At 38.3% G+C, this 18,430-nt stretch overlaps 2 protein-coding genes across 3 annotated transcripts in view; one reads left to right on the top strand and one right to left on the bottom strand.

Moving 5' to 3' along the window:
- The window catches only part of sgcz (sarcoglycan zeta), a 257,610-nt gene extending 249,467 nt beyond the window's left edge, over positions 1-8,143 (bottom strand). For both annotated transcript variants that reach the window (XM_088419719.1, XM_088419720.1), the window contains exon 1: positions 7,644-8,143. In XM_088419719.1, coding sequence (XP_088275845.1) covers positions 7,644-7,682 — 39 coding nt within the window. In that variant the 5' untranslated portion in view covers positions 7,683-8,143. The remainder of the gene's footprint in view (positions 1-7,643) is intronic.
- A 6,772-nt stretch (positions 8,144-14,915) lies between these two features.
- The window catches only part of LOC148421216 (dolichyl-diphosphooligosaccharide--protein glycosyltransferase subunit TUSC3), a 38,763-nt gene continuing 35,248 nt past the window's right edge, over positions 14,916-18,430 (top strand). The window contains exon 1 of the mRNA XM_088419588.1: positions 14,916-15,050. Within this exon, the coding sequence (XP_088275714.1) occupies positions 14,946-15,050 (105 nt within the window). The 5' untranslated portion in view covers positions 14,916-14,945. The remainder of the gene's footprint in view (positions 15,051-18,430) is intronic.

The following is an 18,430-nucleotide window of genomic DNA, read 5'->3' as shown; positions in this document are numbered from 1 at the left end:
ATCAGAGTCAGGCGATGACGCATATACTGTAGCATCAAGGCTTAATCACTATGATATGAGGGAGAGCTACTTTGTCACATGCATCAGCGAAATCACCTGGAGCATGTCCAAAATCCATCTCCACGGGTTTGGGAAATGATGACAATTGCTGCCCCACCCATCAATGACAAAAGACATCAATGTGATCAATGGCGGCTTTACATTATGAATAGATAGAGTTGTGGAGGTTTCAAACATAGTGTGTTATCTCAACAGCTACAAATAAATTCACATTCGAAATGTATTTGTGATTTCATTACTTCAGTTGCCATGTGCTCCCTCACGCTTCTGTAATCATTTTACACTTATCTGACTGCATGGTCAGCTTTTCAATTACTGTTTACTGAGGCAATATGGCTTAGGTCGCAGAGCGCTGGTTGTAGGTTCAATCCTTAACGGTTGTGACCATTAGGAAAATCCTGCACTCCCGGCTGCTCCTGATGCTGTGCAAGATGTCCATCATTGCATCTAGAAGACAAGATGTGTTGTGTGTGTTTTTTATGTACAATTATTAGAACAGAATCTTGATTTAAATCCTGGAGTTCCCTCTTGGGCCATATCCCCTCCATTATGTTTACTCTCTAGAGCCTTTATATATTCGGCTTCACAGCTCCAGCTACACTTGTGTCTCACCAAAAATAATCATAATGTTATTGTACTGTATGTACAATAATATTAATGCTTGTATTGATCAAATATCTCAGAGGACTGTAATATTTATTCGACTCTGGGATCAAATCTTTTTTTTTTTTTTCTAGTGGGAAAGCAATGCTGTATTACAACTAAACAAACAAAACAAGTACAAAACAGATAACATAACCGCAACGACTAAATTCTCATTGGCGACCATCATCACAAAGGTTTAGTCCAACACCATTTTCTATGAAACTTCTGTACTCTGGGTACTGCTTGGAAAAAAAAGTAATTACATTTGCCCTTATCAGCTCATTACCCTTTGCTTTGACCTTCAATGTGTATTGGATGTGATATTAATAATGGCAATAGATGGCATGTAGGTTAGTGGCCTTCACAAGCTTTTCTTTTAGTATAGGTCTGCACCTGCACCCAAAGGAAAATTACTGCACACATCTGGTTTCAGTATTTATGGAACCATGTAATGTGCCTCTCTTTCATCACGATCATACTTTTTTTTCTCAGTTTTAATTTATCCAAACTTGTAAACTTTAGTAAAATACATCACTAATTACATTATATCTATTCATAAGAATAAGGCTAACCCAACGTGCTGCACTTGATGGGACAGTTGGCTCATTAAAGAGAGCCATTCATTCATAAACTGTTCCTGAAAAAGAGCCGTTCAAATCACTGGCTCTTTTTTGTTTTTATTGTTTGTTTTAATACAGTGAAGAGCGCATATAATAGAAATTCAACTTTTTGACACGTTTAATCATGTTAGAATGTTAATTTCTCATTCAAGACAACTCCAAAGTAATGTTTTCCTTCATTTATGCATTTTCAATCCAAAGTGTCCTCTTCACCTCGATCACAGTCTGGTATGACAACTGCATAGCAAAAGACAGGAAGGCTCTCTAGCGTGTGATCAAGTCCTCACCACGCATCTGTAGAGCAGCCTTACCCTCACTGCAGGACATTTCCCACACCAGGGTTCTGCGGAGGACATGCAACCTCATCAAGGACAAGACATACCCACAAAATGATCTGTTCGGACTGCTGTCATCAGGTAGACGCTACAGAAGCCTGAGGGCCAGGACTGCAAGGCTGGCAAACAGCTTCTACCCACAAGCCATCCGAATTCTCAACAAATCTTTCACTCACTAATCTGCCTCTTACTACATGCATAAATAGTATTTTGCACTAATATTTTGCACTGCATGATATTTGCAGTTTTATTATCACGGTTGTTTCTGTTGTTTTATTGTTTGTAGTTTATAGTGTTATTGTTTATTGTTCATGTTTTATTATGTATCTATTTATTTATTGCTCAACATGGAATGTAGTCTGCTACTCAGGGAGTGACCGGAATAAGAATTTCATTGTGTGGTATAATGACACTATACATATATCAATAAAAAAAACTTGAATCTTTTGAAGAATAGATAGCTTATTCTGCACCCTCAGCACCACACTACCTGGGAAGATAAACACAACTTGAGAGAGGCATTACTATGATGGAAGGCCCTTGTACTGCATCTATACCACCCTCTAAGTTCCCAAGGAGTAAATACATGACCACCTTATTCGTGGAGACGTTTACATGTTTACGTTCCTCTTCATTCCAGGGTTGGGGAGGAGAGATTTTGTAAGTTTTCCAAGTAAAATCTAACGTTTCATTTATTAGTCGCAAAGTTTAACTGTAGAAAATGCCCAGGTGGTGAAAATGTGTTTTTGGGAGCCCACGGTCGGACAATCAACATTGTAATATATAATTAAAATGAATTAAATAAATGTGCATTTTTGTGTTTGCAGTCCCTTGAGTGGTATTGGCCTGCTTAGAAACCTGTGTGCACCATATTCAGCCACAACCCAATTTTAGCTAAACATGTCCGGGAAGAGTTGATGTGTGGTGGTGCAGTTTTGGGGTCTACTCTATCATAGCTGTGGAGAGAGGTGGAAACCCTTGAGCCAAGTTCAACAGCATCATCTTTGCTCTCTTCTTCAGCCAATTTGGCTTCACTTCAACCAGTCTTCCTCTTTGAGATGCACATGAATGAATGAAATGTGTTCTCTTTTGTGTTTTTCATGGGGCAATTAAGATTTCAGTTTGAAGACAGAAAGTGAAAGCTAGTTGTGTAAATCCTTATATAGGACACAGCAAATGGCTTTGACCTCAAACAATAATGCAAGCATACAATACTTAGTGGAGATTGTGTTAATGTGTCAGTCATTTAACGTATTTGCAGTACGTGCATAATAAAATACTTTTAAATATTAATCACAATGTAAAAAGAAAGCTAGCTGTTGCTAATTATCAATAAAGTAATGGACAAAACAGTGTAGCTGGCGCTGTTAGCTTCATTCGGACCTTGATACCAACCTCAGTGAGTGCAGTCTTCTCCAAATTATACAATGTTTACATTGCAAATAGTGTGCATCAAATTTTAACTTTGGGTTCTACTATTTTTTTTGGTTTGTTTGTTTTATAGTTTTATTCCCCATCATTGTTGTGCAACACTTTCAAAAGTGCCCTTGGAAAAATCAGTGAACCTCTAATTGCTCTGTTTTGGATGCTCAGTGCCCACAAACGCATGACTGAACTAGCCTCGGGTGGCTACTGAATAGGGAGGAGAAACCTTGGTGGGTAAACAGCCACCATGCAAAGTTGATTCTCTCTGGCTGTGGTTTAAAAAGTGATTTCCTTTTACAGCCAATTATATGGGCACCAAATCATCATTTGGATGATTCTGAAACTTTATTTGACATATTAGAAATAGTTTAACGAATGCCCGCTGAGATATACTATTTAACACTGAGAATCAATTTTAAAAAGGAATCCTTATGAATAATGATGAATGCCTTTGACTAAGATATACTATTTAAAACTGAGAATCGATTTTTTAAATGTATCCTTATGAATAATTATGAATACCTCTGACTTAGATCATTTAAAAGCTCCAAAGTTGAATGGCTAAATAGACAAAAACTTGAAGTGCCAAATGTGTGTTGGTTTAAGGCGGCCTAAAAACACACAATCAGCCTTAACAATTTGTCTAATGGTTGATAATTCACCCCAGACTCATTGCCAGAGCCAAGCCTTAAAGGGGGCATGTGAAATTCATTCGACAGAGAGAACTTGCTTTGCTCCGTATATTGGGTTATACTGTATTTGCATAGTACTCAACAGTCTTAAAAGCACCATTTGCGACAACCGTTGGAATGAAACAGTCCATGTTGCAGCTGTACTGAAAATGGAGGATGTGGAGCTATTTGTGAAGATCCCTTTTTCACCTGACTTTAGAGCGAGAACTATTGTGTTAAGAGTGAACCATTGTTTTTAAATGCATTATGTCATTTTAGCAATTTTGCAATTATGATTTTGTTATTTTATGGCCTATATAATCGCCACATTCAATACGTGGAATTTGCTGATATCAGTCCAATGATTGCAGCATGTACTGAAACAAAAAAACTTACAAAAGAATGTAGATCTTCATTTTAGATGTCCAAAGGGTTTGTGGCTCCCTTTGTTTCTTTTATGAAATGGTTTCAAATGGCTTGTTAGTTGCTGACACTGATGTATTCCATCTCCATTCAATTGCCGTACTATGGCACACAAGTGACAGTTTAAACACATAATAAAGAAAAATAAATGTCACTTAATGTCTGAGAAATGCAATCAATAGTCACTAAGGTGTACAATGACGTGTCATCTTATGCATACTTCTACGTCCAAAAATATTTGACTGATCGGCCAATCATTTTGGATATTATATGTTTATGCAGATATTTTGGGTGTTGGATGAAAACATAACCCAAATGGAGTCCAAAACTGAATGACACACCTTTATTGAGTTAGTCAATAAGCCTCAAAGGTTGGGTGAAAATAACCTGCAATCAAAACAACCCATATGATGATTTTTTTAATAGGCTACATGAGGAATTGAGCAAAACTGAAATTTGTTTGGTTTGTTAAAAAAAAAAAAAAAAAAAAAGACATGATTAGAGGACGTGATCCTGATTGCGGGCGGTTAGTTGATGAGCTTTCCTATCTGTTTGTGTTCGCATTCAAATCTGCCTGTGCAAAACCCTCTATGAAATCTGTTTCCTGCTATGACAAGATAAAAAAAAAAAAAAAGATGTCTCAATTCAGCTATTTAAGAGCTGTTACGAAGACTAAACTTGAGCTTACAAGTGCACATTTAAAAGGATTTGTTTTTCCAGACACAGCTTGATCTTCATCATCAATTGGGCCAAAATTAATTCTGTCTTTATTCTAACACATGCAATTCATGGCCCAGCTATTTCGAACAATCAATAACACTTAAACCTCCCAAATTGATATTGAAACCTGGAGTGATTTACAAACAGAGACACTTTAATCACAATCACACACACCAAAGAAGTTGTTAATATTGTATATTGGATCTAAAGTGGTATAATCCCAATGTCCCCAAAGTTGTCCTTGTTCATATCCTCTGATTGCATTTGCGGAACACTCTCACAACCACGCATGCATGCGTGAACATGCACACACACAAACACACAAATGCACACAAACTAACAAGCTCATATAAAGAAATAATGCATTGAACAGAAATGCTGCATTGCAAAATTTTAAAGGCAAATTTGGTAGCAAGCCAAATGATCCATTTACCATTCCGTAATTCATTTGTAAATGCACATTTAGGAATGAGGATTATTTGGTGGGGAAATAGTGAAGCTTTTTAACAGTATAGTGACACACTCGCTCTTCCCTCCCAAAAAAATAGCTCAATAAATGCATTCAATGTTGCCAAGACTCTTCTCACGGCTCTACTGGTGGACAGGTGGAAGTGGACTAAAATCATGTTTATTCAACAGACATGGTTTCACACTCATCCTGCCTTTAGTTGAGGTTTGATTGGTGGACACCCAGAAATAAGTCCCTTGTGTGAATTTGAAATGTTATATTCAGCTAAAGGAGCTGTGTCATAACCACGTGAAAAATGTGCAGTATAGCACAAAACAGCTCACATCTTTCAGTATCACCCCTTCTAAAAATAGACTTTATGGGAGAATAGGTTGAAAGAACAAAATTCTAATGCAGTATAATGGGCAATAAGTGTGATTCATTTGATCAGCAATGTTCATTTTACGCTGCATGCTACTTATTGAACGCAGCTCTGTACTCACATTGACACGTTATAACTCTCTGCAATAAAAAGTCACAATTACCCTGTGTTGCTATGAACACAGAAAAAAAATATTAAATTTCACACAGGGATTGCTTGGCATTTTCTGATCAAGTACTGTATGTTCCCATGCCCACATAAAATCAAGTAAATGTCACAAGCTACTGCAAATTATGGCATCGGGAGAAACTAAGACAATCAATATACAGGAATAAATTACAGTATGCCCAACAGTTCTGTAGGTCAAGTTGACTGACTAACATTTAAGGTCATTTTTTATAATCAGAACATCAATGTTCATCTTTGTACTGTGCAGCCAGCATAAATCAAAGGCAATTTCTTCTCAGAAATGTTATCATATAAAAAGCCGCTTGAAAAGGCAAAGCCTTGGCGAATGGCATCAATTCAATGTTTTTCTTTACTTAAATGTCAGTTACTAGTAATACCAAGAAGCATCAGGAAAATTAACATTTAAACCATCAATTTCCATCCGGTTTACAGTCCCACATGAAATTTGTCACCGTAGCATTAGACCAGCCACAGCATCTCCCTTGAGTAGGTGCAAGCATGAACAACACAAACATTTTTTTTTTAATTTAAAGCATTATTAAATTATATATACATGAGCTCACGCTCACAGTAATTTTTTGTACTGTATATACAGTGCAGTATTGTCATTTTGTTTACATCAAACAGCTCGTTGACATCCAACATTTGACTGACACTGTCGGAGAGGTGTTCATCCATTTTTATTATAGCGTATGCCCTCATTAGAATCATGGGCGAGCTAGCTGGAGTCCATCCTAGCCAACTGTAGGGCACAGATACTGTCAACCATTCACACTCACAATGAGTAATTTCGAGTTTTCAATAAACCTTCAATGCATTTATTTGCGGGTCGAGAGTATGTACAAAAACCCACGCAAGCATGCTGGAAATGTCAGTGAGGTATTGTTTTAACGAAATGTTCATTACTGTCCTTTGTAGGGGATTGTTTTATTTTGCCCAAGCACCTCTATTTAAACATAAAACAAAGTAATAGGCCCCACTTTTGAGTAATGTATTAGTGTGCAAAATTTTTGAAAAAGCTTTTGTATTGGATCTCGAAATATGTGCACTGTGCTGGTGTGCCCAATGTCATCCCCATAAGTTCACGATATAGTGTAGCCTTTAAAAACGCTGCACATAGATGGTCAGAAGTACCAAACAGCATCACACCCACTCCACCAGCAAGTAATATCTTTCAAGTGGGTGTTGTGCACTGCACTTGAAAATGATCACGAACTGGCGGGTCTTACTACATGAGTTATAGAAAAAGCAAGAGACAAACAGCCTTGGGGTGGATTCTTTCCCCCGCTCCACTCTCCCAAAATTCTTGCACATACCCTCCCAGAATCCGCCCTATCAGTCCCTTCCATCCCGTTATTCAAGCATCCCACCAATGCACACAGCAGCCCTGCGCAAGCCAAGCATTATTGAAATTCGCCCCACGCACTGAATTGACACACCACGACTGCAATCCGTTATATGCCCTAACCAGAGCGTGATGAACCACCCCAGCATGCACGTTATGGGACCTAATTTGCACTAAAACAATCTAGAAGTCGATCCTGAATCTAATGTCAGCATCCCGGTGACCTGATTTCTCACTTGCAGGTGTGGGTGAAAGAAAAGGACAAAAAAACAGTCATTATTCGACTGGCCATCCATACATCAATTAACCCTGCTTCCGAGCGCGGTGGATCCCAACTCATTACCCCTGGGCGTGCGCTTAATACCGGCTGAGCGTCTTACCTTGAGCGCTTCTATATCCAAAGATGCTGAGCGTTCCATGAGGAGAGTGAATCGGGTTGTGTGCTTACTCTGGAACCAGCATAGAAGTCCCGTGCGATGACCACAACAAGAAACTGTCTATCGGACCACAAACAGATTTTGAGAAAAGTTCGGATGCTCTTTGGACTGTCAAACTCTGCTACAACATCTTCCCGATGGCCATCATTTCATCGCCACGGAGTCTCAGCAGAGTTGCATTTCCTGGGTGGACGTGTTGCTAAAACCTGGGCTCCGTCATCCAGCCAAAGTGGTTCGATCTTTGCGTGCACAGGATGCGCACTTATCGCCCCTCTTCGTCTCAGTTACATTTGAGTAAGAAATCCCTCTATTAGAATGAAGCGCATCCGTCCCTGTTGACCCGTTGCGGTGCGTTCCGGTAAATGCCGCGTACGCTTGCGGCGGTTTTGAAGAGTCCGGAAAGCAGATGATGTTGAGACTTTTGCCACCATGCGGCAAACCGCCAGAGATAGCAGTCCTCCCAGAAAGAAGAAGAGGAAGAGAACACAACGTGTGGGAGAGAGAGAGAGAGAGGGAGTGACTGCGTGTGTGCGTGTGTGTGTGTGTGTGTGTGTGTGGGGGGGGGGGGGGGGGGGGGGTGCCTGCCAGAGACACTCACATTAAAGTGTGTGATAAAGCTCCTCAAATGATAGTACGTGATTATTGATAATGATTTTATAAGGTATTCGCGAGATTTTTAACAGTTTTTGCAGGGCTCAACAAATCTTAATGTTGTTTATTGCCATTCCAGGAAAGTGCATTTTCAATTTAAGAGCAACTGATTTCAAACATGAGGCTAAACTGTACAGTATTATTGAGACTAATTTGCAAAACATTATACATCTTTATTTTGTTAAGCTTTATAGGGAGGCACATTGGTCATGAGACGCAATTTTCCAGCAATGTTTTGCTCTACTTGTGGAGTACTTAGCTGGAAAAAAAAAATCACAAAGGAACATAATTGAAAGGGTAGTCCCGACCAATACAAAAAAAAGGATGTGCTGTGGTATCAGTGTTTAAGTCATTAAACCTTGAAACGATTTGTGTGTGGTATCGCTGACATTTTCCTCAGCAGATTCTGTGGATTGTGTTACAGTCCATTTTTTATCCGGCTCATCTGCCTGCCATGTTTCTGTTGTGTGTTTTTGTTGTTTTTTTTGTGTGTTTTTTGTTGTTGTTTTTTTTTGTTGTATTTTCAAGTTGTGGTTTTTGTGGTTTATGTGACTTGTTCCTGTTTTGTTCCCATCATGTCTGTCCTTGTTAATGTGACCGTGTGTACATGCCCCCCATGTGTCGTCCAATCAGCTTCCCCTATCTTTTGTTCCAGTCCAGCTGTTTCGTGTTTCCTTGTTATGTTGAGGGTATTTAATTCCCAGTTTGCATTCAGTCAGTGTTGGGCCATGCATTATTCTACCTCCCTGTTGCAGTTCTCTCTGCAGTATACCCATGAGATTAATAGTTTAGTTTTGGATTAGTTTGTTACTTTGCAATTTTTTGTTCTTGTTCGTTTGTCATTAAATTATCATTTTTTTTAGCACCTCAACCCTCCGGCTTCCTTGCACGTTTGAGTACACACCTTTCACTTCACCCAGCATACCAGATTATGCCATCCTCTAAACATCGTTGCATGTGTTAAAAAAATGAGTAAAAGAGTCAAATCACGATGCATTAGTTATAAAATAACTTTTTTGTCAGCTCGGTCTTTTGTAGGCTTTCAAAACAATTCACTCCAAAACTTTATTAACCTTATTCCTGAGGGCTCTAGAAACAATTAGGGGTGCCACTTCCTTTAAGACAGCAAATGTAGCGCTGAGCCTTTTATTGCAGCGGCGTTTGTTTCCTGGAGTGGTTCATTTGAAAGGTTTTTGTTTCTTTTTCAAAACATCTAAACAGCCTATTTTGATACCACTTCTTTTCTCTCCTGCCCCTTCCCTCCCCTACCTAAAGAGAGGGCTAGGGAGCAATGACCGAATCTATTACTGCTGCATGGATCTGAGGAAGGCGACTTTCTCAGAGGTGTTGCTTTAGAAAATTCTGTTAAGACCAAGCAGGTTTGGAAAACAACCAACGCCCCTGGAAATGTCTTCCCACAGAGTTTTGTTTAATAAAATGGATTCTCCTGCAGTTGTCATTGACATTGCATCATTGTGTCATGTGTTAAATGTTGCCCACTCTGCATCCATTGCAGCCAGGTCACCCTAGAAGGGCAATCTCCAACTCCCAATTTGTGGTTAGGCCTCAAAGTTTCTTTTTTTTCCCCTGTATGTGGTTTAAAGTTTTTTTTTTCTGTCTTCTTAGTTTCATCAAGGACTTTGTGTGATTGCCCTGGACAGTTTTACATAATCTGCAAGTGGAGATATTCTTGCAGTTCTTAAAAAATGTAGTTAACTCAAGTTGATCTATAATATGCATGTGCTTCAGCTGTGTAGACCATGCACCTCTCTTCTGTGTTGAATTTAAAGTGAATGAGGGTAGCCCCTTGCACAAGGCAAAAAGCAAGGAAGCTACATTTGCACCTGCAATGGCACCCTGTCCCGATTCTGATGGCATACACCTAAATCTAGACTCACCATGGGCATGAAAACAGGGCACAATATCTCAAATTTTTCATCACTAGTTTGCCATTTGGTTTTGTGATTCACTTGCCTGTCTTTCGTACTGTTTAGCTTTCACTTGGTAACCATGCAAATATGACTGTAAATACTTGTCTTTGCCGCATGACTGACTGATGACCCATCCATTTTAGCTTGTCAGTCAAATAAAATAGGCTCCAGCTCCTGCAACACAGGACAGAATAAGCATACCGAATATTGATAAATAGATGCTAATTCACACAGAATTGGTAGGTTGCCTAGAAATGAAAATTCAAGTTCAGATTTTACAATAGAATACTTCAATAAATACTCTCTGCCACTCATAAGTTGCTGTACCCAGACACATATGAAAGTATGAGTCTGCAAGAAGATGGGGCACCCCACTGAACTGGTTGCTAGCCAATAACAGGGCACAGAAAGACAAATAACCATTCACACTCACAATAAAACCTAAGGACAAATTTAGAGTGTCTAATATACTTTCCATGCATGTTTTTGGGGATATAAAATGAAAACCAGAATGCGCAGAGAAAAACCACAAGGGCACAGGGAGAACATGCAAACTCCACACAGGAAGGTTGAAATCGAACTAGGATCCTCTGAATTGAGACAGATGTGCTAACCAGTACTCCTCCATGCCTCCCGTTGACAAATCACTCGCTGATAATCAGTGGCACATAACACTTGATATACTGTATGACTGAACATGATTTTGCATATCCTAACCTTGTAGTTGTTTTCTGGCGATGTCTTACTGTGTGTGTGTGTGTGTGTGTGTGTGTGTGTGTGTGTGTGTGTGTGTGTGTGCATGTGTGAGGGTGTGTCATCAGGAAATTACCAGAATTGCTGACAATCTAATGTCTTTCACTGAGTACCATTTAAGGTGATAAAATGCAGTTTTACAAATGTACTCGCCAATTTGCATTTTGTTTCAGTACCGAAGAGGTTAAACAATAAAGTCTCAAGTTACATCTACCAGAAACTACCAAACAGGTTCCCTGCCTGATTGTGATAGTTGACATGAGAAAATGCTGAACTGCGTACGATTGAACATGTCATTCAACAAAATTGTAGTTCCTTAAATAGTACTGTACTGGATCTCTTGTTCTCAACTTCCCAGCAGGAATGTCGCCGCCTGGCGACCAGCAGAGTATTCATATAATTTGTCACAGTTGAAAAGAAAATGGCCACAGCAGTGAGAGAAAATGTGATGAGCACAGCATTTATCATTTGTATTTATTCTAGAAATAAAGTGACACATATTCTTCGTGTGTGTCTTTAAAGCTTATTGAGTTGACAGAAATAGAAATACAGTTAAGTTACATCGAAGCCAAACTCCTATTCTTATCATTCTAGTTTTTCATCACATATTGCACTTGATAAATCACTAAACTGTAAAATGGTGGATTAAGAGAGAAAACAAAGAATGTGTTTCTAGCTACATTTTGGCAAACAGCATCGTGTGCTCTGACAAGGCAAAGGCATTATAGCAATCAATTGGCTGTTTCTCTGAGGATGCACTGAAACACAAAAGACAAATACCGCTGTCCTGCTGTAACCAGTGACTACACAAACATGCGAGCCACGATTTTACTGCACTGTGCAATATGTTAAAACCGTTGTTTCACTTATTTTTTGTCGACATTGTAGTTGGTGACTGTCAAACTTAATCAAAAACATGTATTTGATACAATGATAAAATTGAACCATCGGTGAAGTTTAATTCCTCGCTTTCTTCAGCACTTTTTGTTGATAGCATTAGCCCCTTTTGGTTGAGAGCAAAAGAGGAAAATGCTGTCTGACGAATATTTTTTGTCAAACATGATGCCGTTACAGAAGGTGAAGTGATCTGAAACACAAATTTAGCCTCAAGCGGATTAATTGTACTCAAACCGATTAAAATAAATGTATCTTTAATATGAACATAAATTACACAGACATTTTACACTGACAAAATCATTATGTAATCTGAATGAAGAGATTTTGGTCTGATGTTTTTGTTTGAAGAACAAACTCATTTTTAACTTAAATTAATCCCTGCATGTTGCTGCGTAGTCGGGATGACCTCAGTATTAATTTAAGAAGAAGAAAATAAAAACAATGGTGGAGCGGTTAGCATGACTGTCTCACACCTCAGAATTTCAATTCCAGCTAAACAGCCCCAAAGAAATGAACCAACATTGTGCATTGGATACATTTAAATGGCACATTAATCCCGTATGAAGACTACTATGATCATGATTAATTATTCTATTTGATGTTAGCAAAAGAGCTGTGCGATACTTGAAATTTTACAATTGAATCATTACTAGTGTATTTATTAGTGTGTACAGTATTGGTAAATCCAATTCCAAGTACTTTTTGATTCTCGAGGTTTTCTGGTATTTTAGATAAATTGTCCTATTAAGAACATGTTTTCAATTTCTTGTTGACTTCTTTAAAAGCCAAGTTATTATTAAAATTCTATATTTACCATTTATAAAAACGCACAAAACAACTAAAGGAATGTGAGGAGGCACACATGAGTACTACACTCGGGTAAACCTGTCACCGGAATTAAAAATATGTAAACATCAATAAACAGTGCTCCAAAATAGTAAGAATAATTATTCATACTTGAAATACAAATGTATTTAGTTTAAACTTGTAGCATGGCTGGCCGGCCATTGTGTCCTATGCACATGCACTAAAAACGAATTACTTAGACACATGAGAAACCAAAATACTGTTAATGAATAAATGTAAAGGGATCAACACTAATGCTTGGATATCAATATGATACATATATCAACTTCGGTATCAATTGTATTGATGCTTGGATTGATTTGCACATCCCTAGGTAACACTCCTGCCAGCTATGTGGCTTGAAAGCTGTGATGTGTCAGATGGATAAAATGATACATTTATATGTAAATGACAAACTTGATAAACACATACACAACGATGGGCCAATCAAGCTACACTCCAGGGAACACAGAGGAACATTTGTTGAAGGAGTTAGAGAGAGACGAGCAACATCATACTAATGAGTATCTTGCTTGTTCTCTGTATACGTTCTTACGTCTCCTTTTTTTTTTTTTTATTTCTCAACCTCTCTTGCTGAATGCTTCGCCTGCAGTCCCAGTTTCCCAATATCTCCATTCCTCCGTGCACCCTCCTTTTTGATGTTGTGCTCGTTCAACTGCTTTCCCTCACTCACACTCAAATGCTCCACATATAAACAGCAGCTCGCTTTCAATAAACACAGCGCTGTCCTTTGGGAGACATTTTTCTAAAGGCTTTGTCATTATTTTCAGAATGGATCCTCTGACCTCAAATGCAGTCACCTGTTCTTGTGCCAGAACCATGACATCAAAGACCCCACGTCTTTCACTTGCTTCCAAATCACTCTGCTTCCTTTTACATTTAAAACCACCATAAACAGTTGCTTTCCCTTAATTTCGTCTGTCATTTACTTGGCACGTTCCCTCATGCCGCTGGCTCACGAATGCAAATGTTCCAGAATCATCACTTGAGAGCCAAAAACTCTCTATCAGAAACAAAGACTGCTAAGCAATTTACTTACTTCTCTCATGGAAATCTGGAAAATTATGAGTGAAAGAATAAATGAGATTTGGATATACAGCATGCTGTAAGTGGGTTAGTGAGAAATAAAAGCTAACTTTGGATATCTGGGTACATATCCCACCTACAAACTGCTGTATATAATAGTGCAACTGTCAGGAGCATCTCTGCACAATTTTGTCATGCCAATGAGATTTTACTGGATGCATGCATGCATTTAAATGTAAAATGGATAAGGAGGTTTGTGACTGTTTTTCTTTCTAAGCAGTTTAAAGACTTTGGGGCAAAAGACCAACCAAAGTAATTCATTATTTCAGTGGCACCAACCAAAACAATTGATTCAGTGAGCAGTTGTACATCTCAATCCCCTCAGAAATGACTTTGAAATACTCTGCTGAATCTATGAGTGATGATTACATGGACACATATGCATCGCAGTTTAGGAGTGGTAGTTCCCAGATTTCTTTTGGGGAGTTTACATGTTCTAATTCTGCCCGCGTGGGTTGTCTCGAGGTACTCTATTTTTCTTCCAAATTCTAAAAACATGTAATGTAGGTTAATTGAACACTCCAAATGTCCTTAGGTGTGAATAGTTGTTTAAATCTGCTGTGATTACTAGATTTCTCACCCAATTGGTACATGAAAATGGATGGATGCTTAATGGAGTGCAGCACATCATCTATAGATATATAATATGCCTTTGTGCTGTGCTAACAATGTGATGTAAAAAGAATCTGTTGAAGTTTGCATATAATATAGTGTTTCAATTCTGTATCATTGCTTTTCTGCTTTATGGGGCACTCTTTTCACCTGGTTATTTTTTCATATATTATTAGTTAGTTACAGAAAATGTTGTGTTAAATGCAAATGCATTTGTGTATTTAGTAAACTGGCTAATTAATTATTGCAACTTGGCAGATGATTCTACAAATCAATACTAATGATACGTTTCGATCCTTCGTTGACATTTTGAGTCAAACTTCTGCTTGAAAAAAAAAACTTCAATACCCAGAAGTGTTTGCGAGTAAAATCTCCTTGCGTCGATTGGTCCGAGTAGCACCCAATTGCTTTGCAGAGAGGAATCTCGTGACCAGAGCATCCTTCCATCATGGCGTCTGTCTGGATGAAATCTTCCGCCGGTCTCCTGGTTCTGTCTGTTTTCTTCGTTTTGATGTTATCGCTGCCGTCTGGAGGTGGACAGAAGAAGAAAGAGGTAACGTTCAAACCGCTGAAAAGTTTTTTTTTTTTTTTTCCCCCTCTCGGAGAATAATGACGTGTCGATACATCATGTAGGTCAAATACGCGGTACCGATGCCAAATGATAATTGAATGAGGATATAAACCGTTTGGTTTCGTCCTTATTTGAAAACGCTCAGAATTTTAGCTGAATTTTATGTCTTGGACGTGTAGTAATTATTAGATTTCTGTAGATTTGTCTGCATATATTACGTTGAAGAATGAAAGACGTGAGGTCACAGCAGGGGAAAACACGTATGAGATCAGTATACAACTCACGTCGCTAAAATAAACGAATTTCTTTGCGTATCTTCCATTCAAAAGACTCATTTGATGGTCTTGAAAAGCACTTTTTTCTTTTTCATTTTTGTTTAACGCCAAAATGGGAAAAGGTACATAATGATGGCCAAACAAAGTACCTGGATGAATGACATATTTTTGAAACTCGTGAAAACCGAAACAAAACAAAAAGACAGAAACAAACATATTGTGACTTGTTTGCTAGGATTAGGTATAACACCTGTGTATACAGTCATCTGTTCTTATGCCTACAAAGTTAGCAGTGATGATATTCTGTGATGAAAAAAAAATAACAACATTATTGTGTTTCTTAAGTTTGTGTAGAACAAGTAATAGAGCATAGCATAGTTATTTGATTTAGTTTCAACATTAGGGATTTTAACATTGGTGGCGCAGTGAATCGCATGTCCGCCTCACAGTTCAAATCCACCTGGCTCCGGTCTTCCTGTGTGGAGTTTGCATGTTCTCCCTGAGCCCACGTGGGTTCTCTCCAGGCACTCCAGCTTCCTCCCACACTCCAAAAACATGCATGGAAGGTGAATTGAACATACTAAATTGTCCTGAGCTGTGATTGGGTGCGTGAATGGTTGTTTGTCTCTGTGTACCCTGTAATTGGCTGGCAACCAGTTCAGGGTGTCCCCTGCCTACTGCCCGATGCCAGATGAGATAGGCACCAGCAAGCCTGCGACCCTTGTGAGGATAAGCGGCTCTAGAAAATGGATGGATGGATTTTAACATAACATAACTAGTAACATAAATAGCAAAGCTGTGATTTCATGCCATACTTTTTTTGGTTATATGTCATCGTTTGTGGATTGATACAACACTTTCATTCTTCAGATGTGTTTGATATTTGTTGGTGATATTTTTTTAACATTCGACACATTGGATTTTTTTTTTAGAGGGATTGGCTGTAATTGAAATGTCCTTCTGTAAAAATGGTCTTCTTGTGTTATGGTGAATGTCAATGATGTTGACGTTTACTCCCTCTGATTGAACCACCAACAAAGCATCTCCATAAACCTTATAAATATTAGGGGTGGGCGAGTTCTCTTATGATTAAATCATGCGAGTTTAGAATGCCATGACATTTCTCATCGTGACAAGATACACGTAAATTGAAATACTGGGCTGCCCATCCGTAGCAATAACCGTTAAGATATTTGCATTTGTCAGGTGTTTTATTTTCCTCTGAAAACTATGTCTCATCTCTTCTGTTGACTGTTTGCAGCAGTTAGTCACTGATTAAATATCAATATTTGCTGCATTAAAGTCAACAAGTTTCATCATGTTCGAAACAGGATTCAAGGGACTGTTTTCCCAATTCCGGTGTCATGGTATTCTTATATTTTACTATTCATCGAATGATTAAAAAACATTGCATTAAACTTCCATGCTGCCTTGCCTGATCAGCACCTTTCTTCTGAATTAACTTTGCATATAAATAGAAAACAGATTAAGTGGGGAAACAGAATGGAGTACATAAAGAAGATATTGACAGAACACTTCATGTCCACACACATAATTGAGTGGACAAATTAACAAAGTGAATATGTCACAGTGAGTTGAAAGAGGAAGAGCGAAACAAAGAACTAATAAATACATACAGTGATTAACCACTGATAGAAAGGCATTCTATAAGACAGTGAATAGTTGATCAAAGAGGCAACGAAAATAAGCTTTGTTTATGTAGCATATTTCTTCAACTCACTGTTCCTTACATAATTAAAAGTACATATTTTACAAGCTTTTACCTTTGATGTGCACAAGCAGCAAATTTGCACGAAATAAAATTCACAGTATGCCTTTATCTTTAAACATTTAAGAGACAAGTGACATTGACTTGAGCTACTTACTGCCAAAATCCCTAGCACGGGTAGCCTAGCCTAGCCCTCTTTATTTTTCGTGATTATCTCTACCTTTGTTTCCATACTAATCATCACCTTACTTCTCCCTTTAACATCATTAGCAATCTTGGAACCCTTGGCTAACCAATTAAATTTTAAATTATGCACAAACATGCACAATAAATACGGTATTGTAAGCACTCACACGAGATCAAGTCTTTAGTATGTCGCCATATTAGTGACTCCGACCAATAGCCTTTATTTTGCTTTGAGATGGTCCTGGTGTGTTCATGATGAGTGCAGAGAGACAGACACCTTTTTGAATGTTTTGAGATTTTTTGAAAATGTAAATTTACTTTAGTCTGGGGTTATGCAAAGTGCTTTCTGTGTGATGCCATTGCTAAAGTGCTAACAATGTGCTAACAACGCTAACGTCAGACGCGGCAGCCCAAAGTGGTATGTTGCATGTGTTTTTATGTGAATATGTACAATGTTAGCCGTACCTAAGGTCAATTTTGTTTTTTTTAGTTCTACGGTGTAAATTGTTGGTGGGAAGTATGGATGAAACAAGTAAAGATGAAAAGTGGAAGCCTACAGCAAACATCAAGGCAAAAACTATTATCTCGTTTTTTTGGCAGGTATTATAAAAATGCATCACAAACGGTAATGAATACGGTAGACATCACGGGTTGTGATAACATATTACGCTGTGTCTGCATGTGCACTGGTGTCTCGTGTCTCATTTGCCAGCAGTCACCTTTCGTATCTTGAATTTTCTCGTTACTAGGTAAAATATCTTTCCGCCGAGGCGTTTCGTAAGCTGAATTTTTCGTAACGAGGCGTTCAAATTTGAGCTTAATTTAGAGGCCGTGTTTCACAGTTTCTTTCGTATGCATACGGAGTAAAAATTCCCCTTTCAAAATAAAATCAGCATCACGATCAATACTGGTTTGTTTTTATTTCTTGATCTGATTTGAGCTGTTTAGTAAAGATCACAGGACTGGATTTTGACTGTGGTGGATACTTTGCTCTGGTATGGCTTAGAGACTCACTTTAACTCGCATAGAGTGTTGAGTTTTTATCGACACAAATTTGCAGTAAATATAAACTGAAGGAAGACAGTTAAGGCTGAGTGTGCTTAAAATGTTTTTTGTTTTTGGGAATTTAACATCCACAGACATGAGATATTCTTCTTTTCTTCCTTGGCAGA

The sequence above is a fragment of the Hippichthys cyanospilos genome, chromosome 7 (genome assembly GCF_059441005.1).
Source record: "Hippichthys cyanospilos isolate Australia breed blue-spotted pipefish chromosome 7, RoL_Hcya_1.0, whole genome shotgun sequence".
NCBI lineage: Eukaryota > Metazoa > Chordata > Actinopteri > Syngnathiformes > Syngnathidae > Hippichthys > Hippichthys cyanospilos.
Note: the sequence above shows the minus strand (reverse complement) of the source record. Positions and strands in the feature narration are given on the sequence as shown.